The 25,248-nt window shown below is 36.1% G+C and overlaps 1 protein-coding gene across 4 annotated transcripts in view; it reads left to right on the forward strand.

Moving 5' to 3' along the window:
* Nucleotides 1-25,248, forward strand: part of LOC123550626 (uncharacterized) — a 173,820-nt gene that overhangs the window by 65,208 nt on the left and 83,364 nt on the right. For 2 of the 4 annotated variants that reach the window (XM_053545359.1, XM_053545361.1), the window contains one exon: nucleotides 13,572-13,985. In XM_053545359.1, coding sequence (XP_053401334.1) covers nucleotides 13,572-13,985 — 414 coding nt within the window. The remainder of the gene's footprint in view (nucleotides 1-13,571; nucleotides 13,986-25,248) is intronic. The other 2 variants (XM_053545360.1, XM_053545363.1) reach the window with 1 other exon arrangement.

Below are 25,248 nucleotides of genomic sequence, written 5' to 3' on the forward strand. Positions count from 1 at the left end.
TAGATAGTTCCTAGTGTCATGGAAAATGTAGATAGGTTGGCATGACCAATGCATCACCCCTATTGATTTTGAGGTCAGTATGTTAAATGGTCAAGGTCACATGACCCTAACAGTAAAACGGTTTCCGGTGATAACTCAAGAAGCTTAGCCTAGGTCACAAAGTTGATTTAAGAAAGGTTTCAGACCCAAGCAGGTGACCCCTTAAGATTTTAGGTCAGTAATGTCAAAGTGTCAGGGTCACAGTGACCCAGAGACAGTATATGGTTTCCAGGTCAATAAGACTCAAACGCTTGGGCCTAGTGTGGAAAATTGAATAGTTAGGATTGAATGACTAGCCAATGACCCCTATTGATTTATGAGGTCAGTATTTAGTCAAGGTCACAGTGACCCTGAACAGTAAAACAGTTTCCGGAGTAACTCAAGAAGCTTAGCCTAGGGTCACAAAGTGTAGAATTCAGCCAGCAGGTGACCCTATGCTTTTGAGTTCTGTCAAGTCCAAGGTCCATTGCCAGGACATTAAATGGTTTCTATCTTGTAAAACCATGGGCCTAGGGCTTATAGGTAAATGAGCAAAATCTAGTTAACCTCTCCAAGATTTTCAGATTATTTCCTGGGTCAAATATGGCCCAAACCTAGGATTCACATGTTTTAGACTTATATAGGAAAAACTTGAAATACCTCTTGTCCAAAACACATCTAGTATATCCTCTACTGATTATTAAATTATTCTCTAGGTCAAATATGCTCCCCCTGTGGGACTGTTTATATACTTATTACATGGTGCAAAATTACTTATCGCTGTGCAATTACTAATGAATCAAGGGGGCTTTATGTTCGACTAGCTCATAGTTTTACTTTGTCTGGGAAAATGAACTTGTCTTATAGTCCTCATTTATATGTACTTTATATTAAAAGGATATGCCCTAAATCCCATTTAATTGATTTATTTAGGGTATAAAGACATGCAGGGTTTCTAACATTTCAAATCAAAAAGAATTAAAAGAAATTGCTAATCAAATTAAAAGACGAAATTGTTTTAAAAAAAATAAAAAAAAACCGTTCAGTAGACTTAGAAAGATAAAGGATCAAAGATTGAGAAATTTGCCAAAGCCCTTTTCAAGATGATGCAGCTTACAGCTTAATACTACAGTATAGAAGATAGGTTCAAAACGAACTGATTACAGTAATTTCAATTTTTTCTTTTAGTGGGACCAACTAGATAATCCTTTTTGATTTTTAACCCCAAAGTGATGGTGGTTTGAATGGCTCTTGTCCTTTGTCTGTCCGTCCGTCTGTCTGTAACCTTCTGATATTCCTAAACCTCTTGGAGTTTAACTTGGCACGTCTTATCAAGCGTTGCAGAAACTATGAGAGTCCCTTCGTTAAGGTCAGGTCACTCTCAAGGTCAAGTTTGATCCATTTTGGTCCGTTTGTTCTCCTAATTGAATTTTATAAAACTGGGCAAATGATATCTCACAACATGTGTAGAATAGTCAGCCATGGCTCAAGTCAAGGTCACACTTAGGTCAAATTGAGCTTCCATTTTGTGTCCGCTCTGATTTTACTAACCCTTGAAGATTTTCATGAATGGCAATGATATCATAAGGTGTGAAACTCATTAGTCAGCCATGTGGCTAAGTCTATCACAATAATAAGGTTGAGCTTCCATTTGTGTCCACTCTGTATCTCCTAAACCCCTTGAAGGATTTTCATCAAACTTGGGTCAATTTATCACCTTATCTTGAACTCGTGAGTCAGCCATGTCAACTCAAGGTCAAGGTCACAACTCAAGGTCAAAGGTTTTAGATCTGTATCTCCTAAACCCCTTGAAGGATTTTCATGAAACTTGGGTCAAATAATCACCTCATCAAGACGATGTGCATGTCAGCTATGTCAGTTCAAAGTCAAGGTCACAGCTCAAGGTTAAAGGTTTACCCTTTCATTATCCATAACAGTGGCGGTGGATTTAGCTGTCTTAGCTGTCAGACTGCTTTGTTTATTTTTTAAATCATTTCTCTTATATATTCTGACCATCTTTCTTGCCTTTGATTATCTGTTTTTGAGAAGAAAAGGGACATAATTATACAAAATCTAAAAAGCATCGCAAGTTATCTCCTGTGAACAAAAGATGGGGTCTGGACACAGACTACGTTTCACATAGTTTTTACAGTTCTGCACATCAAGTCTTTCCTGTAAAATCACTGACATTATTATACAATTTTTTATATTCAAATAAGCGGAATATTCTAATAACCATTATTAAAATAAGTGGAATCGACTGTATTTAGAAAATAAGAGACCCAGAAAGGGGTACCTCTTTGCAATCATAGGAGTAGACAAAATCAGCACCTGAATTTGTTTTATAAAAAAAAACATTGAAAGACTTTACTGGTAAGATTTTAGAAGTTCATGAATATTTCGTCCCTGTTATTCAATGTATTTTGATGCGCTGTAAAGTCAGTATTGACAATACTAAGTGTCGGGTAGGAAATTTAACAACAGTAAATTACATGCTTTATTTTTTATGCAAAAACCAAGAAATCACATCATTGCAAAATCATTTTTTTCATGGTGTTTACAAAAAGAGCTTTTTCATGGCTCATGGTCTCAGTATAATATTAAATTCAACAGGTAAAATCCGTATGAAATTTACTAATTTTATTCATTTGGTTTAGGAATTTTACACATTGAGGCAACCGCGAAATGTACGAAAATGATTCTGCCCTCAAATTTTAATGATTCTGCAGAACACCGATTTCCTTTTTTTGTCAGGTTTTTCTGTATTCTATTTGTATAGAATACAGGACCGTGTTTTCTGTCTGAGACACATATTTACTTTAGAATCAATAGAAGGCAATTGATCTTCAACAGCTATGTGGTATTGACTGATATCGTCTGGCAATTGGATTATCAAACTGTCTGTTCCTTATTGATCCCAGGGCTTATATTTTGTAGAGTATTCTCTAGCAGCAGCATGAGCTGCACTTTTATACCGGTATGAAAAGTACAGTCTACATTATATTCTAATTTATAATACATTATTGTCACGCTTAACTTTAATATGAGAAGTACAGTATGCATTATTTTCTAATTTACTATACATTATTGTCATGCATAACTTTAATGAGCATGTCTTTAGTAATGTCTTAGATCACATCAGTGCTTTTGAAGTGGAAAAAGAACATTAAGGAGAAACATGATTCGAAGCAGGTTATTAAGGTCATTGTCTCTATACCAGTCACAGTACTAACAGTAATTTGCACCATACCAGAGCCTCCAAGTTTTATTTAAGATTTTCGACTATCTTGCATGCAAATCATCTGTTTGGCTCTCCATGTGGTGGCGGAAAGGGGGCTGCTTGTCATACTGTGACGCAGATTAGTAAAGGTCGAATGTGGACCGCACTTCTGATTTGCCATTAAGTGCACATGCTCTGGAAGTAGATAAATAAGTATAGTCCAGCTTCATTTGCTAGAACTCGACGGGACAGTGGCAAAACTTGTTCGAGTTATCAGTAGATCGAGCCATCGGAAATTATACATTAAAATACAGGAATTTTGCTGGGACCTGACGATGAGTTGGAAAAAGAGGATGGCGTTCGAATTATCTGAGTTCGAGTGAACTAAGTTTGAGTATAGTTCCAAAAATATAGCACATTGAATTGTAATATAGCTGTAGCATTAGCTGTCATGTCATAAAAACCAGATGTCAATCTGAAGTCAATACTGTAAGTGCAGGAGCTTGATCTTTATCATTTATGGCAGTTTTCATCTTTGATCATCCCCGACCTTTTAGGTACTTTTTGATTTTGTTGAGTAAAAGCTTTAAAATTAAATGAATAGGGAAAAAAGTCTAAGATGGTGATTATCCATGAAGTGGAAATTTGAATAAAATTGGGAAAAATGAAAGTGGGAACTTTTTTGTCCACCTTGGTCATATTGAGCAGGGGATTAGAGGCCATGTTGACCATATCCAAGGAGAATATAGTTACATGTATAGGTTATTAGCTTTGTATTTGGAAATATGCACGAGTTTTTCGGTGGAAATATTGCGCGGCTTTAGGAGCGCAATATTCTTCTGCTAAAGAACGAGTGCATAATTCCCGATGCAAAGAAAATAACCCTTTTATTACATACGTTTTTACACGTAAAATTGTTACGTAAATAACACAAGTTTGTTCAATAGCCTAAATCAGATTTGACAATACTGAACTAAATAAAAGAATTAATGCAATGACACATTAAATTATGTCAGGCACCGATATGAAATATTGACATTTCCGGTTCCATTGTAAATTAACAGGGAATTGAAAAAGTATTGTAATAATTACTGGTATGCAATTAATGGCTGCAAAATAATGTTTTATGCAGTTAATACTTTTGCAGGCTTTCAAGCGGGCCCTATTTTTCCTACTCTTCCCTACTTTTTGGTTGAGCTCCTACTTTTTCCTACATTTTGCTGAAAAAGCTGTACTATCCCTACTTTTTAGCCCTAGCACAAAGTGCTCAAGGTGAGCTTTTGTGATCGCCCTGTGTCCGTCGTCAACAATTTGACTGTTTACACTCTAGAGGTCACAATTTTGGCCCAATCTTAATGAAACTTGGTCAGAATGTTACCCTAAAAAAATTTTTGGATGAGTCCAGGGTCAAAAACTAGGTCACCAGGTAAAATCAAAGGAAAAGCTTGTTAACACTCTAGAGGCCACATTTATGACCATATCTTAATGAAACTTTGTCAGAATGTTAATCTTGATAATCTTTAGGTCAGGTTCAAATCTGGGTCAGGTGGGGTTAAAAACTAGGTCACCAGGTCAAATCAAAGGTAAAGCTTGTTAACACTCTAGAGGTGACATTTATGACTATATCTTCATGAAACTTAGTCAGAATGTTAATCTTGATGATCTTTCGGTCAAGTTCGAATCTGGATCATGTGGTGGTCAAAAATTAGGCCACCAGGTCAAATCAAAGGAAAAGCTAGTTAACAGTCTAGAAGCCACATTTATGGCCATATTTTAATGAAACTTGGTCAGAATGTTAATCTTGATAAGGTCAGCTTTAAATCTGGGTCAGGTGGGGTCAAAAACAAGGTCACCAGGTCAAATCAAATGTAAAGCTTATTAACACTCTAGAGGCCACATTTATGACTGTATCTTCATGAAACTTGGTCAGAATGTTAACCTTGATGATCTTTAGGTCAAGTTCATATCTGGGTCAGGTGGGATTAAAAACTAGGTCACTAGGTCAAATGAAAGGAAAAGCTAGTTAACACTCTATAAGCACATATGACCATATCTTGATAAAACTTGGTCAGAATGTTAATCTTGATGATCTTTAGGTCAAGTTCAAATCTGGGTCAGGTGGGGTCAAAAACTATGTCACTAGGTCAAATCAAAGGAAAAGCTAGTTAACACTTTATAGGCCACATTTATGCAGTGTCCGACAAATTTATAATTTTACTGGTAGCCCACTGGGCTACCAGATTTTTTTTCTGGTAGCCCAGCTATTTCTTATAGTTGCCCAGAAAATTAACCATGAATGTACTAACTTGCTCTATCCGTACCCGACTGACTGAGATGTGAGAATAAGATGGGTCTTTAACAATATTTTGTTAATAACAGAAATCTAAAAACACAAAGATAAACATTTCATTCTCTTTAATCATAATATAGAAGTACAAGTTGAAGTTAATACAACATCTTATTAAAGAAACATTTTTACACAAGTATCTCTTAGTTTACAACTTAAAAGTCTTAAAATATTAAAATTGTAAATTTCTGTCAGTATTGAGATCAACTTGAGTACTTATACTTTCTATACCGGCAATCACAAATAATTTGTGTTAGATGTTCACAAAATGTATTTAAATTGCAAGTCACTGTCAATCTTTGCAGGTGGCAGTATCATTGATTGGTCACCCCTGTACAAGTACTCAAGTTGATCTCAATATTGACACAGGTGGCAGTATCATTGAATCAATGATTGATTGCCAATCACCAATCAGATTGGTCACCCCTTCCCCACCCTAAGACCCCTGATACCACCCTGAAAAAAAATCTGACATTCTCAGGTGTTACTTAATATCCCCACCCTACAAGACCCCTGATACAATCCTGAAAAAAAATTTCAACTATCAAAACAGTAGTTTGATAGTTGAAAACAAAATTTAGGGTTGTATCAGGGGTCTTGTAGGGTGGGGATATTAAGGAACACCTGAGAATGTCAGAATTTTTTTCAGGGTGGTATCAGGGGTCTTAGGGTGGGGAAGGGGTGACCAATCTGATTGGTGATTGGCAATCAATCATTGAATGATTCAATGATACTGCCACCTGTGTCAATATTGAGATCAACTTGAGTACTTGTACATTCTATAAACATTCTATAATCGATAAAAAAAAAAAAAAGTTTAATGTTCACATAATCATGAAATGTTATTAACCAAAGAAATCGGCATTATACAAAAAACTCTTGTAGTAAATTGACAGTTTTTATGTTTTACATGTTTTTCGCACATGCTGACAGACATGTTACTAATGACTCATTTTACGCTGGTTCCCAGCCTTTGAACTGTCGAAGCAGTGAAAGCGTGGTACCTATCATAATCAGTCGTCGGTAATGTACGAGAGGATCCGATTGAATTTAGAGATTTTGACTGGTACATCGGTCATAATTAACGATCGTTAAATCGGTCTACTTTGATTAGTCGAGCGGAGACCAGTCCACGATAGTTTGCATATTTGATATTCGTAGGCGGAGACTGCTTCTGCGGCCACCGTTGAAATTATCGATAAATAGGCGGGGTTAAACTAATAGCATGGTTTACAACCCGTTAATCAGTACACATGGAAAGTTGTTTATTGCAATCGAGTAAACGACCGGATGTTGATGATTTTGTTGGGGAGTTTTGTAAAATATACAATAACCGGGCTACTGATGCTTCAAATTTATGGTTGCCCGGCGGGCTTCCGCCGGTATTTTTTTGGTAGCCCGACGAAAATTTCTGGTAGCCCGCGGGCTCCGGGCAATTGATTTGTCGGACACTGCATTTATGACATATCTTAATGAAACTGGGTCTTAATGTTAATCTTGATGATCTTTAGGTCAAGTTCGAATCTTGGTCATGTGGGGTTAAAAACTTGGTCACCAGGTCATATCAAAGGAAAAGCTAGTTAACACTCTAGATGCCACATTTATGACCATATCTTCATGAAACTTGGTCAGAATGTTAATCTTGAAGATCTTTAGGTCAAGTTTCAATCTGGGTCAGGTGGGGTCAAAAACTAGGTCACCAGGTCAAATCAAAGGTAAAGCCCTCTTGTCAAAATAAGCCTGAAAATGCAAATTTTGAGTGACAGATTCAAACTTTTTTCCATTGGAGGGGACACCCCTCCTACACCCACCCCCAATTAAAGAAGTAATGTCTTGTTACATGCTTTTCTACCTCTGCAAAGCTGAAAACTGCCTATACAGAATCATGCAGATTTAACCAACTTCCTGGTCATGATTGCTCTGAAAAATGCCCTACTGGCCCTACTATTTTAGGTGGAAAAACCCTACTATTTCCTACTTTTTCTGAAATTTGCTCCTACTTTTAGCATTGACCACTTGAAATCCTGCTTTTGTTATATGCAAGAGTTATCTATGTTTCATACAGATCTAGAGTAAGTCACAAGTCTGTATTCAGAACTGTGCAAATATGTTTTATCATAAAAACAAAAAAGAAACGAGATCAGAAAAAATGTAATCTAGAAGGGCATTAAACCCATTTGACATGTCCTTTCCATATTTAGAAAATGTTATTATTGGTGTAATTATGTAAGGTTATGGTATAGACAAATTATTTATGCCTCGGGTGTCTTTTTGACCAGACAGTTGACTGACCAATTAACAAAGGTCACTAGGTACAGGGGATAGTAGTCTAGTCTAGTACATAAAAAGTTTGCACTTCCATTGGGAATAGGGTTGTTGGATCATGGAAAGAGTGGAGTTTATATATATAATTACATATATGTGCTGGATTGAAGTAAGACAAGCTCTTTGTGCGTAGGTTACAATAATATTATGTAATATGTATTATGTTTGTGTGTTATTTGCAAGTTAAGTCATTATTCAGTGTAGATAACTCTGCATAAATTATTTTCTAACAGATAATTTGGCATCCTCTTCTTAGTAAACTTGGTGCACACAAAAATTACATGTGTATATTTCTTACGAACAAAACAACAAAAACATTGAATTATTTGTAAGGCTGGATGTATGAGGGGATAGCGTATTGTAGATACAATTTTGATGCGATATGGCATATAGTTATAATTCAAGGCTGGATGTATAAGAGGATAAAACAGTATAGATATAATTTTAAGGGTGTAGGGCATTGTAGATATAATTGTAAGATTGGATGTATGAGGGGATAGAATATTGTAGATATAATTGTAAGACTGGATGTATGAGGGGATAGAACATTGTAGATATAATTGTAAGACTGGATGTATGAGGGGATAGAACATTGTAGATATAATTATACGGCTAGATGTATGAGATGATAGAAAATTGTGGATATAATTGTAAGACTGGATGTATGAGGGGATAGAACATTGTGGATATAATTGTAAGACTGGATGTATGAGGGGATAGAACATTGTGGATATAATTGTAAGACTGGATGTATGAGGGGATAGAACATTGTAGATATGATTGTAAGACTGGATGTATGAGGGGATAGAACATTGAAGTTATAATTGTAAGACTGGATGTATGAGGGGATAGAACATTGTAGATATGATTGTAAGGCTAGATGTATGAGGGGATAGAACATTGTGGATATAATTGTAAGACTGGATGTATGAGGGGATAGAACATTGTAGTTATAATTGTGAGACTGGATGTATGAGGGGATAGAACATTGAAGATATAATTGTAAGACTGGATGTATGAGGGGATAGAACATTGTAGATATGATTGTAAGACTGGATGTATGAGGGGATAGAACATTGTGGATATAATTGTAAGACTAGATGTATGAGGGGATAGAACATTGTGGATATAATTGTAAGACTAGATGTATGAGGGGATAGAACATTGTAGATATGATTGTAAGACTGGATGTATGAGGGGATAGAACATTGAAGTTATAATTGTAAGACTGGATGTATGAGGGGATAGAACATTGTGGATATAACTGTAAGACTAGATGTATGAGGGGATAGAACATTGTAGATATGATTGTAAGACTGGATGTATGAGGGGATAGAACATTGAAGTTATAATTGTAAGACTGGATGTATGAGGGGATAGAACATTGTAGATATGATTGTAAGGCTAGATGTATGAGGGGATAGAACATTGTAGATATGATTGTAAGGCTGGATGTATGAGGGGATAGAACATTGAAGATATAATTGTAAGACTGGATGTATGAGGGGATAGAACATTGTAGATATAATTGTAAGGCTAGATGTATGAGGGGATAGAACATTGAAGATATGATTGTAAGACTGGATGTATGAGGGGATAGAACATTGTAGATATAATTGTAAGGCTAGATGTATGAGGGGATAGAACATTGTAGATATGATTGTAAGGCTAGATGTATGAGGGGATAGAACATTGAAGATATAATTGTAAGACTGGATGTATGAGGGGATAGAACATTGAAGTTATAATTGTAAGACTGGATGTATGAGGGGATAGAACATTGTAGTTATAATTGTGAGACTGGATGTATGAGGGGATAGAACATTGTAGATATAATTGTAAGGCTGGATGTATGAGGGGGTAGAACATTGTAGATATGATTGTAAGACTGGATGTATGAGGGGATAGAACATTGAAGTTATAATTGTAAGACTGGATGTATGAGGGGATAGAACATTGTAGATATGATTGTAAGGCTAGATGTTTGAGGGGATAGAACATTGTGGATATAATTGTAAGACTGGATGTATGAGGGGATAGAACATTGTGGGTATAATTGTAAGACTGGATGTATGAGGGGATAGAACATTGTAGATATGATTGTAAGACTGGATGTATGAGGGGATAGAACATTGTGGATATCATTATAAGACTGGATGTATGAGGGGATAGAGCATTGTAGATATGATTGTAAGACTGGATGTATGAGGGGATAGAACATTGTGGATATAATTGTAAGACTGGATGTATGAGGGGATAGAACATTGTGGATATAATTGTAAGACTGGATGTATGAGGGGATAGAACATTGTGGATATAATTGTAAGACTGGATGTATGAGGGGATAGAACATTGTGGATATAATTGTAAGACTGGATGTATGAGGGGATAGAACATTGCAGATATGATTGTAAGACTGGATGTATGAGGGGATAGAACATTGTGGATATAATTGTAAGACTGGATGTATGAGGGGATAGAACATTGAAGTTATAATTGTAAGACTGGATGTATGAGGGGATAGAACATTGTAGATATAATTGTAAGACTGGATGTATGAGGGGATAGAACATTGGGGATAGAACATTGTAGTTATAATTGTAAGACTGGATGTATGAGGGGATAGAACATTGGGGATAGAACATTGTAGTTATAATTGTGAGACTGGATGTATGAGGGGATAGAACATTGTAGATATAATTGTAAGACTGGATGTATGAGGGGATAGAACATTGTAGATATAATTGTAAGACTGGATGTATGAGGGGATAGAACATTGGGGATAGAACATTGTAGTTATAATTGTAAGACTGGATGTATGAGGGGATAGAACATTGTAGATATAATTGTAAGACTGGATGTATGAGGGGATAGAACATTGAAGTTATAATTGTAAGACTGGATGTATGAGGGGATAGAACATTGAAGTTATAATTGTAAGACTGGATGTATGAGGGGATAGAACATTGAAGTTATAATTGTAAGACTGGATGTATGAGGGGATAGAACATTGGGGATAGAACATTGTAGTTATAATTGTAAGACTGGATGTATGAGGGGATAGAACATTGTAGATATAATTGTAAGGCTAGAGGTATGAGGGGATAGAACATTGTAGATATAATTGTAAGACTGGATGTATGAGGGGATAGAACATTGTAGATATAATTGTAAGACTGGATGTATGAGGGGATAGAACATTGTAGATATAATTGTAAGGCTAGAGGTATGAGGGGATAGAACATTGTAGATATAATTGTAAGACTGAATGTATGAGGGGATAGAACATTGTAGATATAATTGTAAGGCTAGATGTATGAGGGGATAGAACATTGTGGATATAATTGTAAGACTGGATGTATGAGGGGATAGAACATTGTGGATATGATCGTAAGACTGGATGTATGAGGGGATAGAACATTGTGGATATGATCGTAAGACTGGATGTATGAGGGGATAGAACATTGTAGATATGATCGTAAGACTGGATGTATGAGGGGATAAAACATTGTAGATATAATTGTAAGACTGGATGTATGAGGGGATAAAACAGTGTAGATATAATTGTAAGGGTGGATGTGTGAGGGGATAGAACAGTGCAGGTGTAATTTTAACGGTGTAGGGAATTGTAGATATAATTGTAAGGCTATATGTATTAGGGGATAGAACATTGTAGATATAATTGTAAGACTGGATGTATGAGAGATAAGACATTGTAGGTAAGGCTTGATGTATGAGGGAGTAGCGCTTTGTAGATGAACAAAGAGTATTACAATCAAGGTATTTGATTTTTATGGAAGTTTACAAAAACAATATATAATTGATGCACAAATTGTTAAATGTTATTAACAGCCCAAGTGTCATCTGGCATTGGAGTGGAGGGGGGGTGCCAGATAGGGTTTCCCAGCATGGATAAATTTGCTGGAATATCATTCTGTAGGTGCAAGATCATTAACAGCCCAAGTGTCATCTGGCATTGGAGTGGAGAGGGGGGGGGGTGCAGATAGGTTTTGCCAGCATGGGTAAAATTGCTGGAACATCATTCTGTAGGTGCAAGAAATAATATTACTTAGCTAATAAAGTACTTGTAAAAATAAAATTGGCGATATTATCATTTTTCCCAACCTAAAATAAGTTTTGTGTTTCGTGCAAGTGTTTGTTATACATCCTGAATGCTCTAGAAATGTTTCAACTCTATTAATAGATCCCATTTAATTAAACAAAGTCTAGACATTACTTTATTTAAGGTATTGGACATAATTATTGTTGCCAGGAACTGGAGAAAATTAGCTTTGATGTCAACAGCTTTAGCTTCGTTGTCATAGTAACAGTGTCCTTCAAGTTTTTGTGTAGGCAGTTACTGGACATGGTAAACAGAATGATTGTCACCAACAGATTACAGGCCGTGGGTACAGTCACATGATATAGTCAATGACTTGACAATGTTTACCTTCAGAATAAGGTCTAGGTAGTGGGTATAGTTATGTTTACTGGACAAACACCCTGTTACCATTTGGACACTGTCACCAGAAAGCTATCATCTGAACACTGTAACTGCACAAACAATGTTTACATCTGAACAGTTACTGCACAAATGCTGTTATCAGCTGGACACTGTTACAAGATGAACACTGTTATCAGCTGGACACTTAAACTTAATACAAGACAAACACTTTTATCATCTGGACACTTACTTCACAAATGCTGTTATCAGCTGGACATTGTTACAATTGTTACAAGATGAACACTGTTATCAGCTGGACACTTAAATTTAATACAAGACAAAACTTTTATCATCTGGACACTTAATTCACAAATGCTGTTATCAGCTGGACACTGTTACAAGACAAACACTGTTACCACTGTTATCATCTAGACATTGTTACCAGACAAACACTGTTATCAGGAATGCCTAGCACTTCACAGTCTCGAACTAGAAGGTCAGCTGTAGGATTTTCAGTGTAACAGGCATCTTTTGCCTGGTTTTAAAAGATGACCATGTCATATTGTATTCTCTGGGATCCTAACATACAGTAATATTGAAGAAAATTACTTTGAGGGAAGTTTGTCTGCAGTATTGCAAACCTGTTTAACAAATGAATTGTCATCCGAGCATATGACTGTTATAACTGCGCAGGGAAAGAATCAGGTACCGTGGTTTTGTGTTCGGGACACTGTATTACATAAAGCTGCTGTAAACACGTGTTTTTGTACAGACAGTTAAAAAAATCAGTGTAACTTAATAATAGCAGGGTTTGAAGAACAGAACATGCGCTTATCTGTTTTTGTCTTCAATTTTGTGATTTAGTTACACCAAATCAAGCAGACATGCAATTTTATATTTTTTGGTATGTTGTGTCATGAAATACTGAAATTTGATTTTGCTTTGTCTGGATTTATAATGAGAAAGTACCAAGTTTTGTGATACTAGCCTAATAATTATTGTTTTAAAATTAAAATTTTGCACTGTTATTTATAAGATAATAATTGCACACAATTTGGTCTATTTGCTTGTTTTAAATACTTTTTCTTGTTGCCTGGATTGTCATTATCATGAAAAAACCTTGCGCATGCGTGCACATAGTGCACAAGCTTCCAAATTAAAATGATATCTCTATGCCATAATAATTGCTAACGTCTTTTCCTTTTTTCTACTTTCAGCAGTTTGTAGTTTCACATACTCGCACAAAGACGAGATTCGAGCCCTTTCACAACATTATCAACAGAAAGGATACAGACAGTGCGAATTTCATATAAGAGCACCAAGGAATAATTTTATCGAGCTGAATTTTACTCGATTTTTTGGCTTCCGGTCACAGTCTTCCATGACAACCGGTAATTTACGAACAGAACACACTGAAGACCACAGCTCAGATGAGTGTTTGCCTCCAGAGGTTGTGTTAAAGGAGAAAAATAGCAGTGAGGAGGATTTAGGAAGAATTTGTAAAAATACATACAACTTAGGAAGCCCAAAAGTCTTTCATTCAAAGCTTAATGTTGTAAAAATTACTTATATATGGTTGCAAAACCATTCCAGTGGATTTACTGTGGAGTTTGACTTTCACCACTATAACTGTGAGTATTTTTTTTTTATTGTTTTCTATATGGTTAACTATTCAGACCGTATGATAAAAATAATCTTGTGGTAACCATGTAATGTTAAGTGTTGAATAATTATAAATAATCTATAGACAGTGTTGGCAAAAATCGTGTTGGCGATTTTGTCCTCTTTGTCGTGTCTCCCTGTATGTAGAGAGTTATTTTGATTTTGTCTTTGTCTGTCTGTCAAAAAACGTCTACTGGTAGCAATTCAACCAAACTATAATGGCGTACTCAGTACTTAGACTAGTTTTGCATATTGTTGGCATTTTCGGTGAAATTATTGCAGATTAAAGGTTTCTTTATACTAGGCTGTTTTTAAAGTGAGGGCTATTCTACTCTCTTGGGAGAAAGTGTTCATATCTTAGTAACTGTTACATGTATTGCATCGAAACTACTAGTAATCAAACCTACTGAAATAACTAGGATAGGTAACTGTTGGTTGAACTTCGTACAAATTACAGCTCTTTTTCAACTTACAAAATTTGTTTAAGTTTTCTATGCCGCTATCAAATTTTATCTTACATGGATGATGATGATGATGATGTTGCTTGGATATATAGTGACACACAGGCGAGTGCGTCACTGCTGAAGAATGAAATCGGTACACGTGATTCATTAACAAGGATATCCTGTACGATTGCATGAACAACGAATAATTTGATTAATTTCGGAAAAAAAGTGATCCTTTTCATCGCTAGGAGTTCAGTTGGTACATGTTTTCATTTCAGTTTCGGTTTCATTTCGGTGTATGTTTCAATGATTCATGTTCATTATGAATTTATGGAAACCCTTGATAGCTGTAATATAAATGATATCCAACTATCACTACCATCCTAACATGTTAATATACCCAAGTGCACAATAAAGCCCTAGGACAGGAAAATTATAGCCGGACTATCTTCACAGCTTCATTGCTGATTCAGGGCTCAGACTTTTCCACACACTTGCTAAATATTTGTGCGTGCAAAAAACAAAACAAAATGGAAGTAACACTGGTTTTCATGTCTTGTGTGTTCTCTGTTGACTGATTTGCTGATTTTTAACCGCATGGCAATATTTAGTCTGGCTACAGACTAGATAATCTTATTTTTTTTAGAAAAAAATAATTCCGTTATATATTCTGACATCATCGGTCTTGGCTCTGATTATCTAGTATTTTGAGAAGAAAAGGGACATAATTATACAAAATTTGAATAGTCTCAGGAGTTATCTCCTATGAACAAAACATAGGGTCTGAACACAGACTAGGCAATATTTTATCTACATATTTTGATACAAAGTTGGATTTACAGTGACTCAAAAAATTATCCACAAAAATTACAGGAATTAGTATATTTAAAATTTCTTTGAAAAATTGTTGATCTGTTGATTAAAATTGCAAATAAAGTTAATATTTAGCCGATGTATTTATTGTAAAAATGCAGTTAAATTCTAGCTGTGTGGTCATCTTAACCCTTAGCTTGCTGGCGGCAAGTGATTCTGCCTTTGCGACCAGTGCAGACCAAGATCAGCCTGCACAGTCTGATCATGGTCTGCACTGTTCGCTGTTCAGTCAGTAAATTTTTAGTAAACACCCCTTCAAATGATAAATGGTACTGCCCAAATTGGAAGATGGACCAGTCCATTATAGAAATTTAGCATGGTAAGGGTTAATATTGAAACTATAATCCCTTTTTATATTCACTATTTTTCAAACCTTGGAAGGCCCCTGTCAGGAAGGGTACAGGAGTAGACCAGCTACTAGACTGATAATGATGATATTTTTACATTAGTTCCTTTATTGTTTTAATTCAATTTAGTAAAGTTGAAAGCCAGTCTACATAGTATTTTTTTTTTTGTTGGATTTAACGTCGCACCGACACATGATACTGTCATATGGCGACTTTCCAGCTTTAATGGTGGAGGAAGACCCCAGGTGCCCCTCCGTGCATTATTTCATCACGAGCAGGCACCTGGGTAGAACCACCGACCTTCCGTAAGCCAAATGGATGGCTTCCTCACATGAAGAATTCAACGCCCTGAGTGAGGCTCGAACCCACATTGATGAGGGGCAAGTGATTTGAAGTCAGCGACCTTAACCACTCGGCCACGGAGGCCCCTGTCTACATAGTATGGGAGCTAGTCTAGTACAGGAGTACTGTATGAATAGTGATATGGTTTTATATCTGGATTGGTGGTATTTATTGAAGTCAATAAGATGAGAGGCTAGACAGACTATTTATCAGTATTTTGATGGATAACTGTCTGGGTCAGCTGTATATGGAATGCAGTAGGCATTTGATAATAATAGGTTATCTGTAAGGATGGAACTGGTGTGGTTCATAATACCACGCTTGATCACTTAAACTTTAGGGTTTGGAGACCATTCTCAGAATGCAGCCTTGCCATTGGTCAGTTTCAAACTTGTGCTCAAGAACAGCAAATCAGATGCTGGATTATTCAGACTGTTCTCCAGTCTCAGTTATATAACCTTGGACCCTTATGTCACATCAGGAGGCTCTTGGATGATCATAGTTGGGGTTAGGCATGAACATGGGGTTTTAAGCCCTTTGAAATAACATTAATCCAGTGTATGAAAGGGACATGCAATAGAAAAGCTCTGTTAAGCAGTAGAAAAGCTGTCTTAAATAATAGAAAAGTTGTTTAAGCAATAGAAAACATGGTTCGCACAGGCCATGAAAAGTCCTTGAATTTGATGCCTACTCCTTGAAAACTACTTGAATTTTGTAACAGTCAGAAACTACTTGAAAACTACTTGAATTTAGGAAAAAACGTACAAAAGATGGCAAATAGTCCTTAAATTCATCGGGTGCGAAGTGAAAACGGACAAACATTATAAACGGACCAAAATAAACTAAAGAACGACGAAAAAAACAACAACCGTTACCGCCATTAGGGCCTGCCACGGAGTCGGCGATAGTACGGTATGATACTGTACTTTCCGGGTTTTATGCTCTTTCAAGTAATTTTCACACTGTATAATTTATCCGCGATGCATTGAAGGTCATTTTTCCAGGAAGAAAATTATGAGTTCTAAAAAGTACAATTGTGTCTTTTCGCAAAAGTGGCTTACTGATGACAATTATAAACATTGGCTACGGGAATTCAAAGGCGAAAAACGAAAATGCCTTTGTGTTTTTTGTGATAAGATAATCGACATCGCTGCTATGGGAGAAAGTGCATTAAAATCACATTCCAAAAGCGAAAAACACAAAAACAGCTCTGCCATGAGAAGTTCGACTAAAACAATTGATGCTTTTTTTGACAACTGGGGAATTAATCTAGTTTACATGTCTGGTGCAGTCTTGACTCACTCTGTGATTGTGGTAAATGCCATCCAAAACCCCTAAAAATGCTAAAATACAAATTTGTATTTTACATAAATCTTGTGTTACATTGTTTAATTTTGTCCTAAATCGGGTTTAAACTGGTTATTTCATGTCTCAGCAACAGTGACATTGCGCCCATTTTAGTCCTTGAAAATGGAGGAAAACTACTTGAAAACTCCTTGAAAACTACTTGAATTTTTTTTGGGAAGGTCTGTATGAACCATGGAAACGCTCTCTTCAGCTATATTAAAGCCTTTAAACAAGAGAAAAGCCTTAAAGCAATAGACAAGCTCTAAAACAATAGACAAGCTGTAAAGCAGTAGAAAAGCTCTAACGCAATAGAAAAGCTTTAAATCAAAAGAAAAGCTGTTTTCAGCAGAAGAAAAGTTCTTTTAAGCAATGGAAAAGCTCTAAAGCAATAGAAAAGCTGTCATAAGAAAAAGAAAAGCTCTCAAGCTATTGAAAATAGAAAAGCCTCAAGACAATGGAAAAGCTGTCTTCAGCAGTGGAAAAACTCCCTTAAGCAATAGATAAGCTCTAAAGCAATAGAAAAGCTCTCTAAAGAAACAGAAAAGCTTTCTTAAGCAATAGAAAAGCTGTCTTAAGCAATAGAAAAGTTGTTTTAAGCAATAGAAAAACTCCCTTAAGGTATAGAAAAGCCTTAAAGCAATAGAAAAGCTCTCTTAAGCAATGTCTTAGTTAGTATAAACGCTCTAAAGTAATAGAAAAGTTCTCTCAAGCAGTAGAAAAGCCTTAAAGCAATAGAATAGCTGTTTTCAGCAGTAGAGAAGCTCTTTTTAAGCAATAGAAAAGCTCCAAAGCAATAGTAAAACTCTCTTAAGCAATAGAAAAGCTTCAGAGCTCTAGAAAAGTTCTCTTTAACAATAGAAAAGCCTTACTGGTCCAGTGCCTAAATCCGGACACTTTTGGTGGGTTTTTGACAGTAACTTTGCATTATGAAACCACACGTGCATAACATTTTAACTGTATAATTTTAGGTTCTTTATATATCTCTTTGCAAAACACCAAAATCTTATATAGCTGATTTCATCATAAAAATGTCATCCGAATTGGGCCAGTAAAAGCTGTCAAAATTGACCTTCAGAGTGCTTAAATATTCGGACACTATTTGGGTGTAAAATGCAACGAATATGTGCACCTAAAAATAACTATAAACACGACTTTGTTTAAAATAAAGCAGTCAAATACAGTCCTGTAAATATATACAAACATCTCTGTCCAAATAAAATTTTATGATCTGTTCATCACGTGATCATATGGACTAGTTTCTAACTTTATATAACTGCCAAATATAACAATAATATAATAAAATTTATTTGAGCAAAAATTAATGTTAAAAATTATTCTTTCTTACATGTAGATTCTGTCGCTGTCGTTATACATTTTGACACAACTACGGGGATCATTATAATAACACTGCGCCGATTTTATCTAATGAATTGCTTCCCTTGTCTGCAAAATGCTGGCATTTTTTTTCTATTGAATTAATTGATATATAACAGAAATTGGTTAAATCTTTTAAATAAATACTGAGGGTAGTACAGAATTCTAAAACATGTTTTTACATCAGTTTCAAGTCAGCAAACAAAAAGAGTCGTCTGCAATAGGAGAATATTTTTCTTATTTAATCAGTACCTCGTCGCACCTCAAAGAACTGGCGCGCACTGTATGACATCATCCCCCAACGCACACAATGTTTACATTATGCGGTGCAGATATTTGAAGGTAGTTTTCTCTGGAAAAGCTTACGTTCGTACACTGTTCTTGACAGCTGGTCATCAAAGTTTTCGTTTGCGTCGATCCTGTTTATTTCAGTAAAAAATCACGATCGTAAAGCATTTTTAAACGGTGTCCGAATTATTAAGCACTGTCTGGATTTAGGCACTGAACCAGTAAGTCAGTAGAGCCGGCAGGGAGAGTGCAGATCTATGGATCGCAGGGTCATGATTTCGATCCCTGGGCAAGGAGACGATTTGATAAAAGACATTGTGTCTGAAATCATTAGTCATCCACCTCTGATTCATGTTGGGAAGTTGGCATTTACTTGCAGAGAACAGGTTTGTACTGGTAGAGAATCCAGGAAGACTGGTTAGGTTAACTGTCTGCTGTTAAATAACTGAAATACTGTTGAAAAACGCCATTAAACCCAAAACAAAACAAAAAACTTATGGCAATAGAAAAGCTATTTTTAGCAAAAGGAAAGCTTGCTAAAGCAATAGAAAAGCTCTCTTAAGCAATAGGAAAGCCTTAAAGCTATAAAAAAAGCTGTCGAAAGCAAAAGAAAGCTCTTAAGCAATAGAAAAGCTTTTGAGGAGAAGAAAAGCGCTTTCATAAGCTTGACTGGTAAGCTCAAAATGGTAGAGCAAGTGCCATCAGTCATTTCTCCTCCAATCTCTTGTTCATATTGCTAATTACCAGCGGATATCATGGTATAAGACAAACTCTGAAATGTTGACACACAATAGAAATGTGAGAAGGAATTTAGCTTTACTTTATACCATACATAAACACCAGTTTTGATGCTTGATAAATGTTTTGGACTTACAATTAAAATAAACATCAAAAAGAAATTGTAATCAGTTAAGATTGAAGTAAGCACTTAATGATACCAACAACAAATTACAGACAGGAACAGAGGTGGTATCAGGTGCAGTATAGATCTATATATAAGTTTAATAATATCTCTGTATGTATATACAAAAGTTCAAAGTGAGTACAACTATTTAAAGTTATTGCATTGTGATTCTGTCTAAGGACATATTTCTGCCCATTTGATTTACCAGAAGTGATAGCATAATAACTCATCATTTATCCGGAAAACCAAGAACAATGCCAGGTAGCCATTATATAGGTAGCTTAAATGTTATATCTGTTAAAGAGTAAGACTTAGTGCTTTAAGGTATTGACAACAGATAGTTTTTTTTTATAAAATAATTCAATATAATTATATAGTGTAGCAGTGTAAGAACTCCAGTTGTTATTTGGCAAATAATAAAATATTAAGCACATGTATCTATACAATTTATTTGGCAACATTGTCGAAAAACTGTGAAAAGTCACTAAAATCTACAGTGTAGAACTTTTTTATATTCCAAAGATACAGGAATCCAGAGTGAAAACAATGGGTGAAAAATACCCAAATATCTAGGCCCTTGGTGATGTGACCTGGTTTTCGTTGCAGTTCTCAATATCAAACTAGTCCTGGTGAGGAGGAATTTGGGAGTCTATTAGAGAAGAAAATTGAAAGCCAAATTTGTGGGGGGCCACAGAAAGGCACATTTCACATGTGAACAGGAGAAATAACTCCAGCAACTTAGGTGGTACTCTTTTACTTGTTTCAAAATCTTTCTCTCTTGGGTCTAGGTCATGGTCATTGTTTAAATTTTTATTTATTTTGTGCAGACCTATCTACCCAACTTTAAAAAGTAGGTTCGGGAGACAGCAAACAAAGACTTTTTATACGCCCGTCTCTGAAAGAGCAGGGCGTATTATGTGAACACCCGTTTTCGTCGGATCTTCACCATACTTGCTGACAATGTTTGTGGGCGTAATATCTTGGCCAAGTTCGATAAACAGCCAAATAGTCCCAGGCACTCTTGAATTATGGCCCTTGAATTACTCGAAAAACAGGGAATTTAGCCTTGTCCACTCTCTTAACTCGAACAGTTTTCATCCGATCTTCATCAAACTTGCTGACAATGTTTGTGGGCATAATATCTTGGCCAAGTTCGATAACCAGCCAAATCGTCCCAGGCACTCTTGAATTATGGCCCTTGAATTACTCGAAAAACAGCGAATTTAGCCTTGTCTGCTCTCTTAAGTTGAACAGTTTTCATCCGATCTTCACCAAACTTGCTGACAATGTTTGTGGGCATAATATCTTGGCCAAGTTCGATAACCAGCCGAATCGCCCCAGGCACTCTTGGATTATGGGCCTTGAATTACTAAAATAACTGTGAATTTAGCCTTGCCTGCACTCTAAGTAAGTCGCACAGTTTTTGTCCAATCTTCACCAAACTTGCTGACAATGTTTGGGGGCATAATATCTTGGCCATGTATGATAGCCACCCAAATAGCCCCAGGCATTCTTGGATTATGCCCCTTTAATTAGGACAAGTTTAATGACGGGCGTATTTTTTGACAGTCTGATAGTGGCCTCACTACTAATGACAGCTCTTGCTTTGTATGTATATATACAGTCACATTCATGGAAAGTTAATGAGAATTATGGATGTGATCTGATTGTTTTGACTGGTCTTTACAAACAGCCATTTTAAACCAAAGTTCCCATGAAATCTGTTTAGATATGAATTGATTAAGCCTGTTAAGCTGTTTAGGTGTGGCAGAAATCAAAGGAAATGGCATCAGTTTAGGTACAGATAAATTGAAACATATGTTTAATTACAGGTGAACATAATGAAAATAATAAGAATTTGGCAAGTTAATCTTTAGATCATACATGTTTTGTCTACTAAGCTGGTGTAGACTGTTGCAAATGTCAAACATACATAGAGTTTCCATTTTGTTTATTCTCACTTATTATTCCCCCATAGAATGATGATTATATTAGAATCACTTTTGTTCAGTCCGTCTGTCCTTTCATCCATCAGTCTGTCTGTCCAGAAAGTTTTTAGACAAAGTTATTTTTAGAATTAATCTCTAATTATTTTGTGCACAATTGTGTACTGGTGAAGAAGTGGAAATTGTGACTGGGTTGTGCAGCCCACATGATCTTTTTACCAGGTTGAGTAACTCACATGATCATATTGATAAGGTTACATGTTGACCCGGTTGAGTGGTACACTTGATCATGTTGACCAGGTTGAGAAGCCCACATGATCATGTTGACCAGGTTGAGAAGCCCACATGATCATGTTGACCAGGTTGAGTAGGCCACATGATGATCTTGACCAGGTTGAGTAGCCCACATGATCATGTTGTTCAGGTTGAATAGCCCACAATATAATTTGTCATGATCATGTTGACAAGGTTGAATAGCCCACATGATCATGTTGATAAGGTTGAGTAGCCCACATGATCATGTGACAGGGTTGAATAGCCCACAATATAATATGTTATAACGATGTTGACAAGGTTGAATAGCCATCTTGATCATGCAAGGTTGAATAGCCATATGATGAGCAGTTAGAGCAGCCTGTACCATATTCTATACTCTACCACTGTGTTAGGAGATTTACATAGTCTGCTACATCCTTTGGAGACTGGCCCACAATAAATGCACTGAATTTGAAACAGTATGGCAATATTGAGACATATATTGTGACTACCAGTCAAAAGACAGCACATGCATCCATAATGAGTTAGTATATTGTGGTGGGCAAAAATCATTGTTTCAGTATGTGCCAGATGTGCAAAAGAAAATAGGTAGCAGGGTAGTAATTTACTGGTTGTGCCTCACTGGTGCACCTGAATGTAGTTCGTTTCCCAATATAGTGCCATTTTCTGCTCCTGGTATAGGCCCTTTTTATGCTAGATATAAGCTTTGATGATACCGTATTTTCCCAAATTAAGGCCCCCCTCTAATTAACGCCCCCACCCGTTTTGGAGGGGGAAAAAGTCAACAAGAACGAAAAAAAATCACCTACCTCATTTTTAGCTCACCTGAGCAATGCTCAGGTGAGTTTTTCTGATCGCTCGATGTCCGGTGTCTGTCTGTCGTCTGTCGTCTGTCTGTCCGTCAACATTTAGCTTGTGTATGCGATAGAGGCTGTATTTTTCAACTGATCTTCATGAAAATTGGTCAGAATGATAACCTTGATGAAATCTAGGCCGAGTTTGAAAATGGGTCATCTCGGGTCAAAAACTAGGTCACTAGGTCAAATCAAAGAAAAACCTTGTGTATGTGATAGAGGCTGTATTTTTCAGTTAATCTTCATGAATATTGGTCAGAATATATCCTTGATGAAATCTAGGCCGAGTTTCGAAAATGGTCATCTGGGTCAAAAACTAGGTCACTAGGTCAAATCAAGGAAAAACCTTGTGTATGTGATAGAGGCTGTATTTTTCAGTTGATCTTCATGAATTTGGTCAGAATATTTACCTTGATGAAATCTAGGCCGAGTTGAAAATGGTCATCGGGTTCAAAAACTAGGTCACTAGGTCAAATCAAGGAAAAACCTTGTGTATGCGTAGAGGCTGTATTTTTCAATTGATCTTCATGAAATTATTGTCAGATATAATTACCTTGATGAAATCTAGGCCGAGTTGAAAATGGTTACCCGGGGTCAAAAACAGGTCACTAGGTCAAATCAAGAAAAACCTTGTGTATGCGATAGAGGCTGTATTTTTCATTATCTTCATGAATATTGGTCAGAATGATTACCTTGATGAAATCTAGCCAGTTTTGAAAGTGGGTTATCTGGGTAAAAATAGTCACTAGGTCAAATCAAAGAAAACCCTTGTGCATGCGATAGAGGCTGTATTTTTAACTGAGTTATGAAATTTGTCAGAATGATAGCCTTGATGAAATCTAGACCAGTTTTGAAAATGGATCATCTGGGCTCGAAAACTAGGTCAAATCAAAGAAAAACGTTTTGTATGCGATAGAGGCTGTATATTTTAATCGAGGTTGATGAAATTTAGTCAGAATGATTGCCTTGATCAAATCTAGGTCAAATTTGAATATAGGTCATCTTAGCTCAAAAACTAGGTCATTAGGTCAAATTGAAGAAAATGCTTGTTTACACTTAAGAGACCACATTTTTGATCCAATCTTAATGAAAATTGGTCAGAATATTTGTTTCCATGAAATCACTATGTCAAACATGTTAACACTGTTATGGTGTTTTTATCAGGTGAGCGACCTAGGGCCATCTTGGCCCTCTTGTTATAAGTCCACATAATAAGTAATTTACAGTAAGTATCCAATGTATTAAGAATTAAACACACTTTTAAACAGTCCATGTACCATAAATCCAAAACGTTATTACTAAGTACGGTACATATCCAATCATCAAATAGAAAATTAAACGGTAAATCCATTTTTGATTTGTTTTTGCTCCACCCGCGCACAAGCTTCCTGTCGACTTTAAACAAATCTGCGGCAAAGTGTTAACCTTTTCTTCGGCAGTTTTTATAACTTTTAATTTAAAAGCTGACACATAAGCAGCGTGTCAAACCACTGACATTGTGTATTGCTACCCGCATGTACTAAGGAAAATATTATCGGAGTACACAGCTGTTTGGGTATGATGAAGTAATGTGTAATGTCGCGAGCGTGTCACGGAATACATGAGGTACCGTATTTAAATGCCTAATTTTAAGACACACTGCATTAAATTGGATGCCAAATAATTACGTTTTGGGGGAATTAAACAACACAGAAACACTTCACAGTTGGTTTGAACGATGTTTTTAAGTTTTGTAAAAATTTTCATTTTTTATTTTTTTTACCTCAAATGAACGCCCCCTCTTCGGAAAATGTCACGCCCCCGGGGGCGTTTATTTGGGAAAATACGGTACTTTTTTGTAAAAAGGAATGCCTGTGGATGATTTTAAGCAACTTTACAAGCTTCCAAGTTTGTGTCAAAACTGATGGGTGAAAGGAAAGTAAAAGTATAGGTATGAAAACTGCTTGGCAAAAGTGAAAGTAGGTACTTCCTGACATCTGCCTATTCAGTATCAATGCTTTTAAATTTATCATATATCTCATTCACATGACCATGATTGTTTACGAATGTTCTGTTTTGCATGAAGCATAGAATTATTCCAGGCCTGAGTAAACTCCCCTTTTTCATCTTAAAAAAAAAAAAAGAGAAGTGTGTGAAAATATATTTAGTGCATTTTACATTTACATATTTTTACCTCACCTGAGCAATGCTCAGGTGAGTTTTTCTGATCGCTCGATGTCCGTCGTCTGTCGTCCG

The sequence above is a fragment of the Mercenaria mercenaria genome, chromosome 6, assembly GCF_021730395.1.
Source record: "Mercenaria mercenaria strain notata chromosome 6, MADL_Memer_1, whole genome shotgun sequence".
Lineage (NCBI taxonomy): Eukaryota > Metazoa > Mollusca > Bivalvia > Venerida > Veneridae > Mercenaria > Mercenaria mercenaria.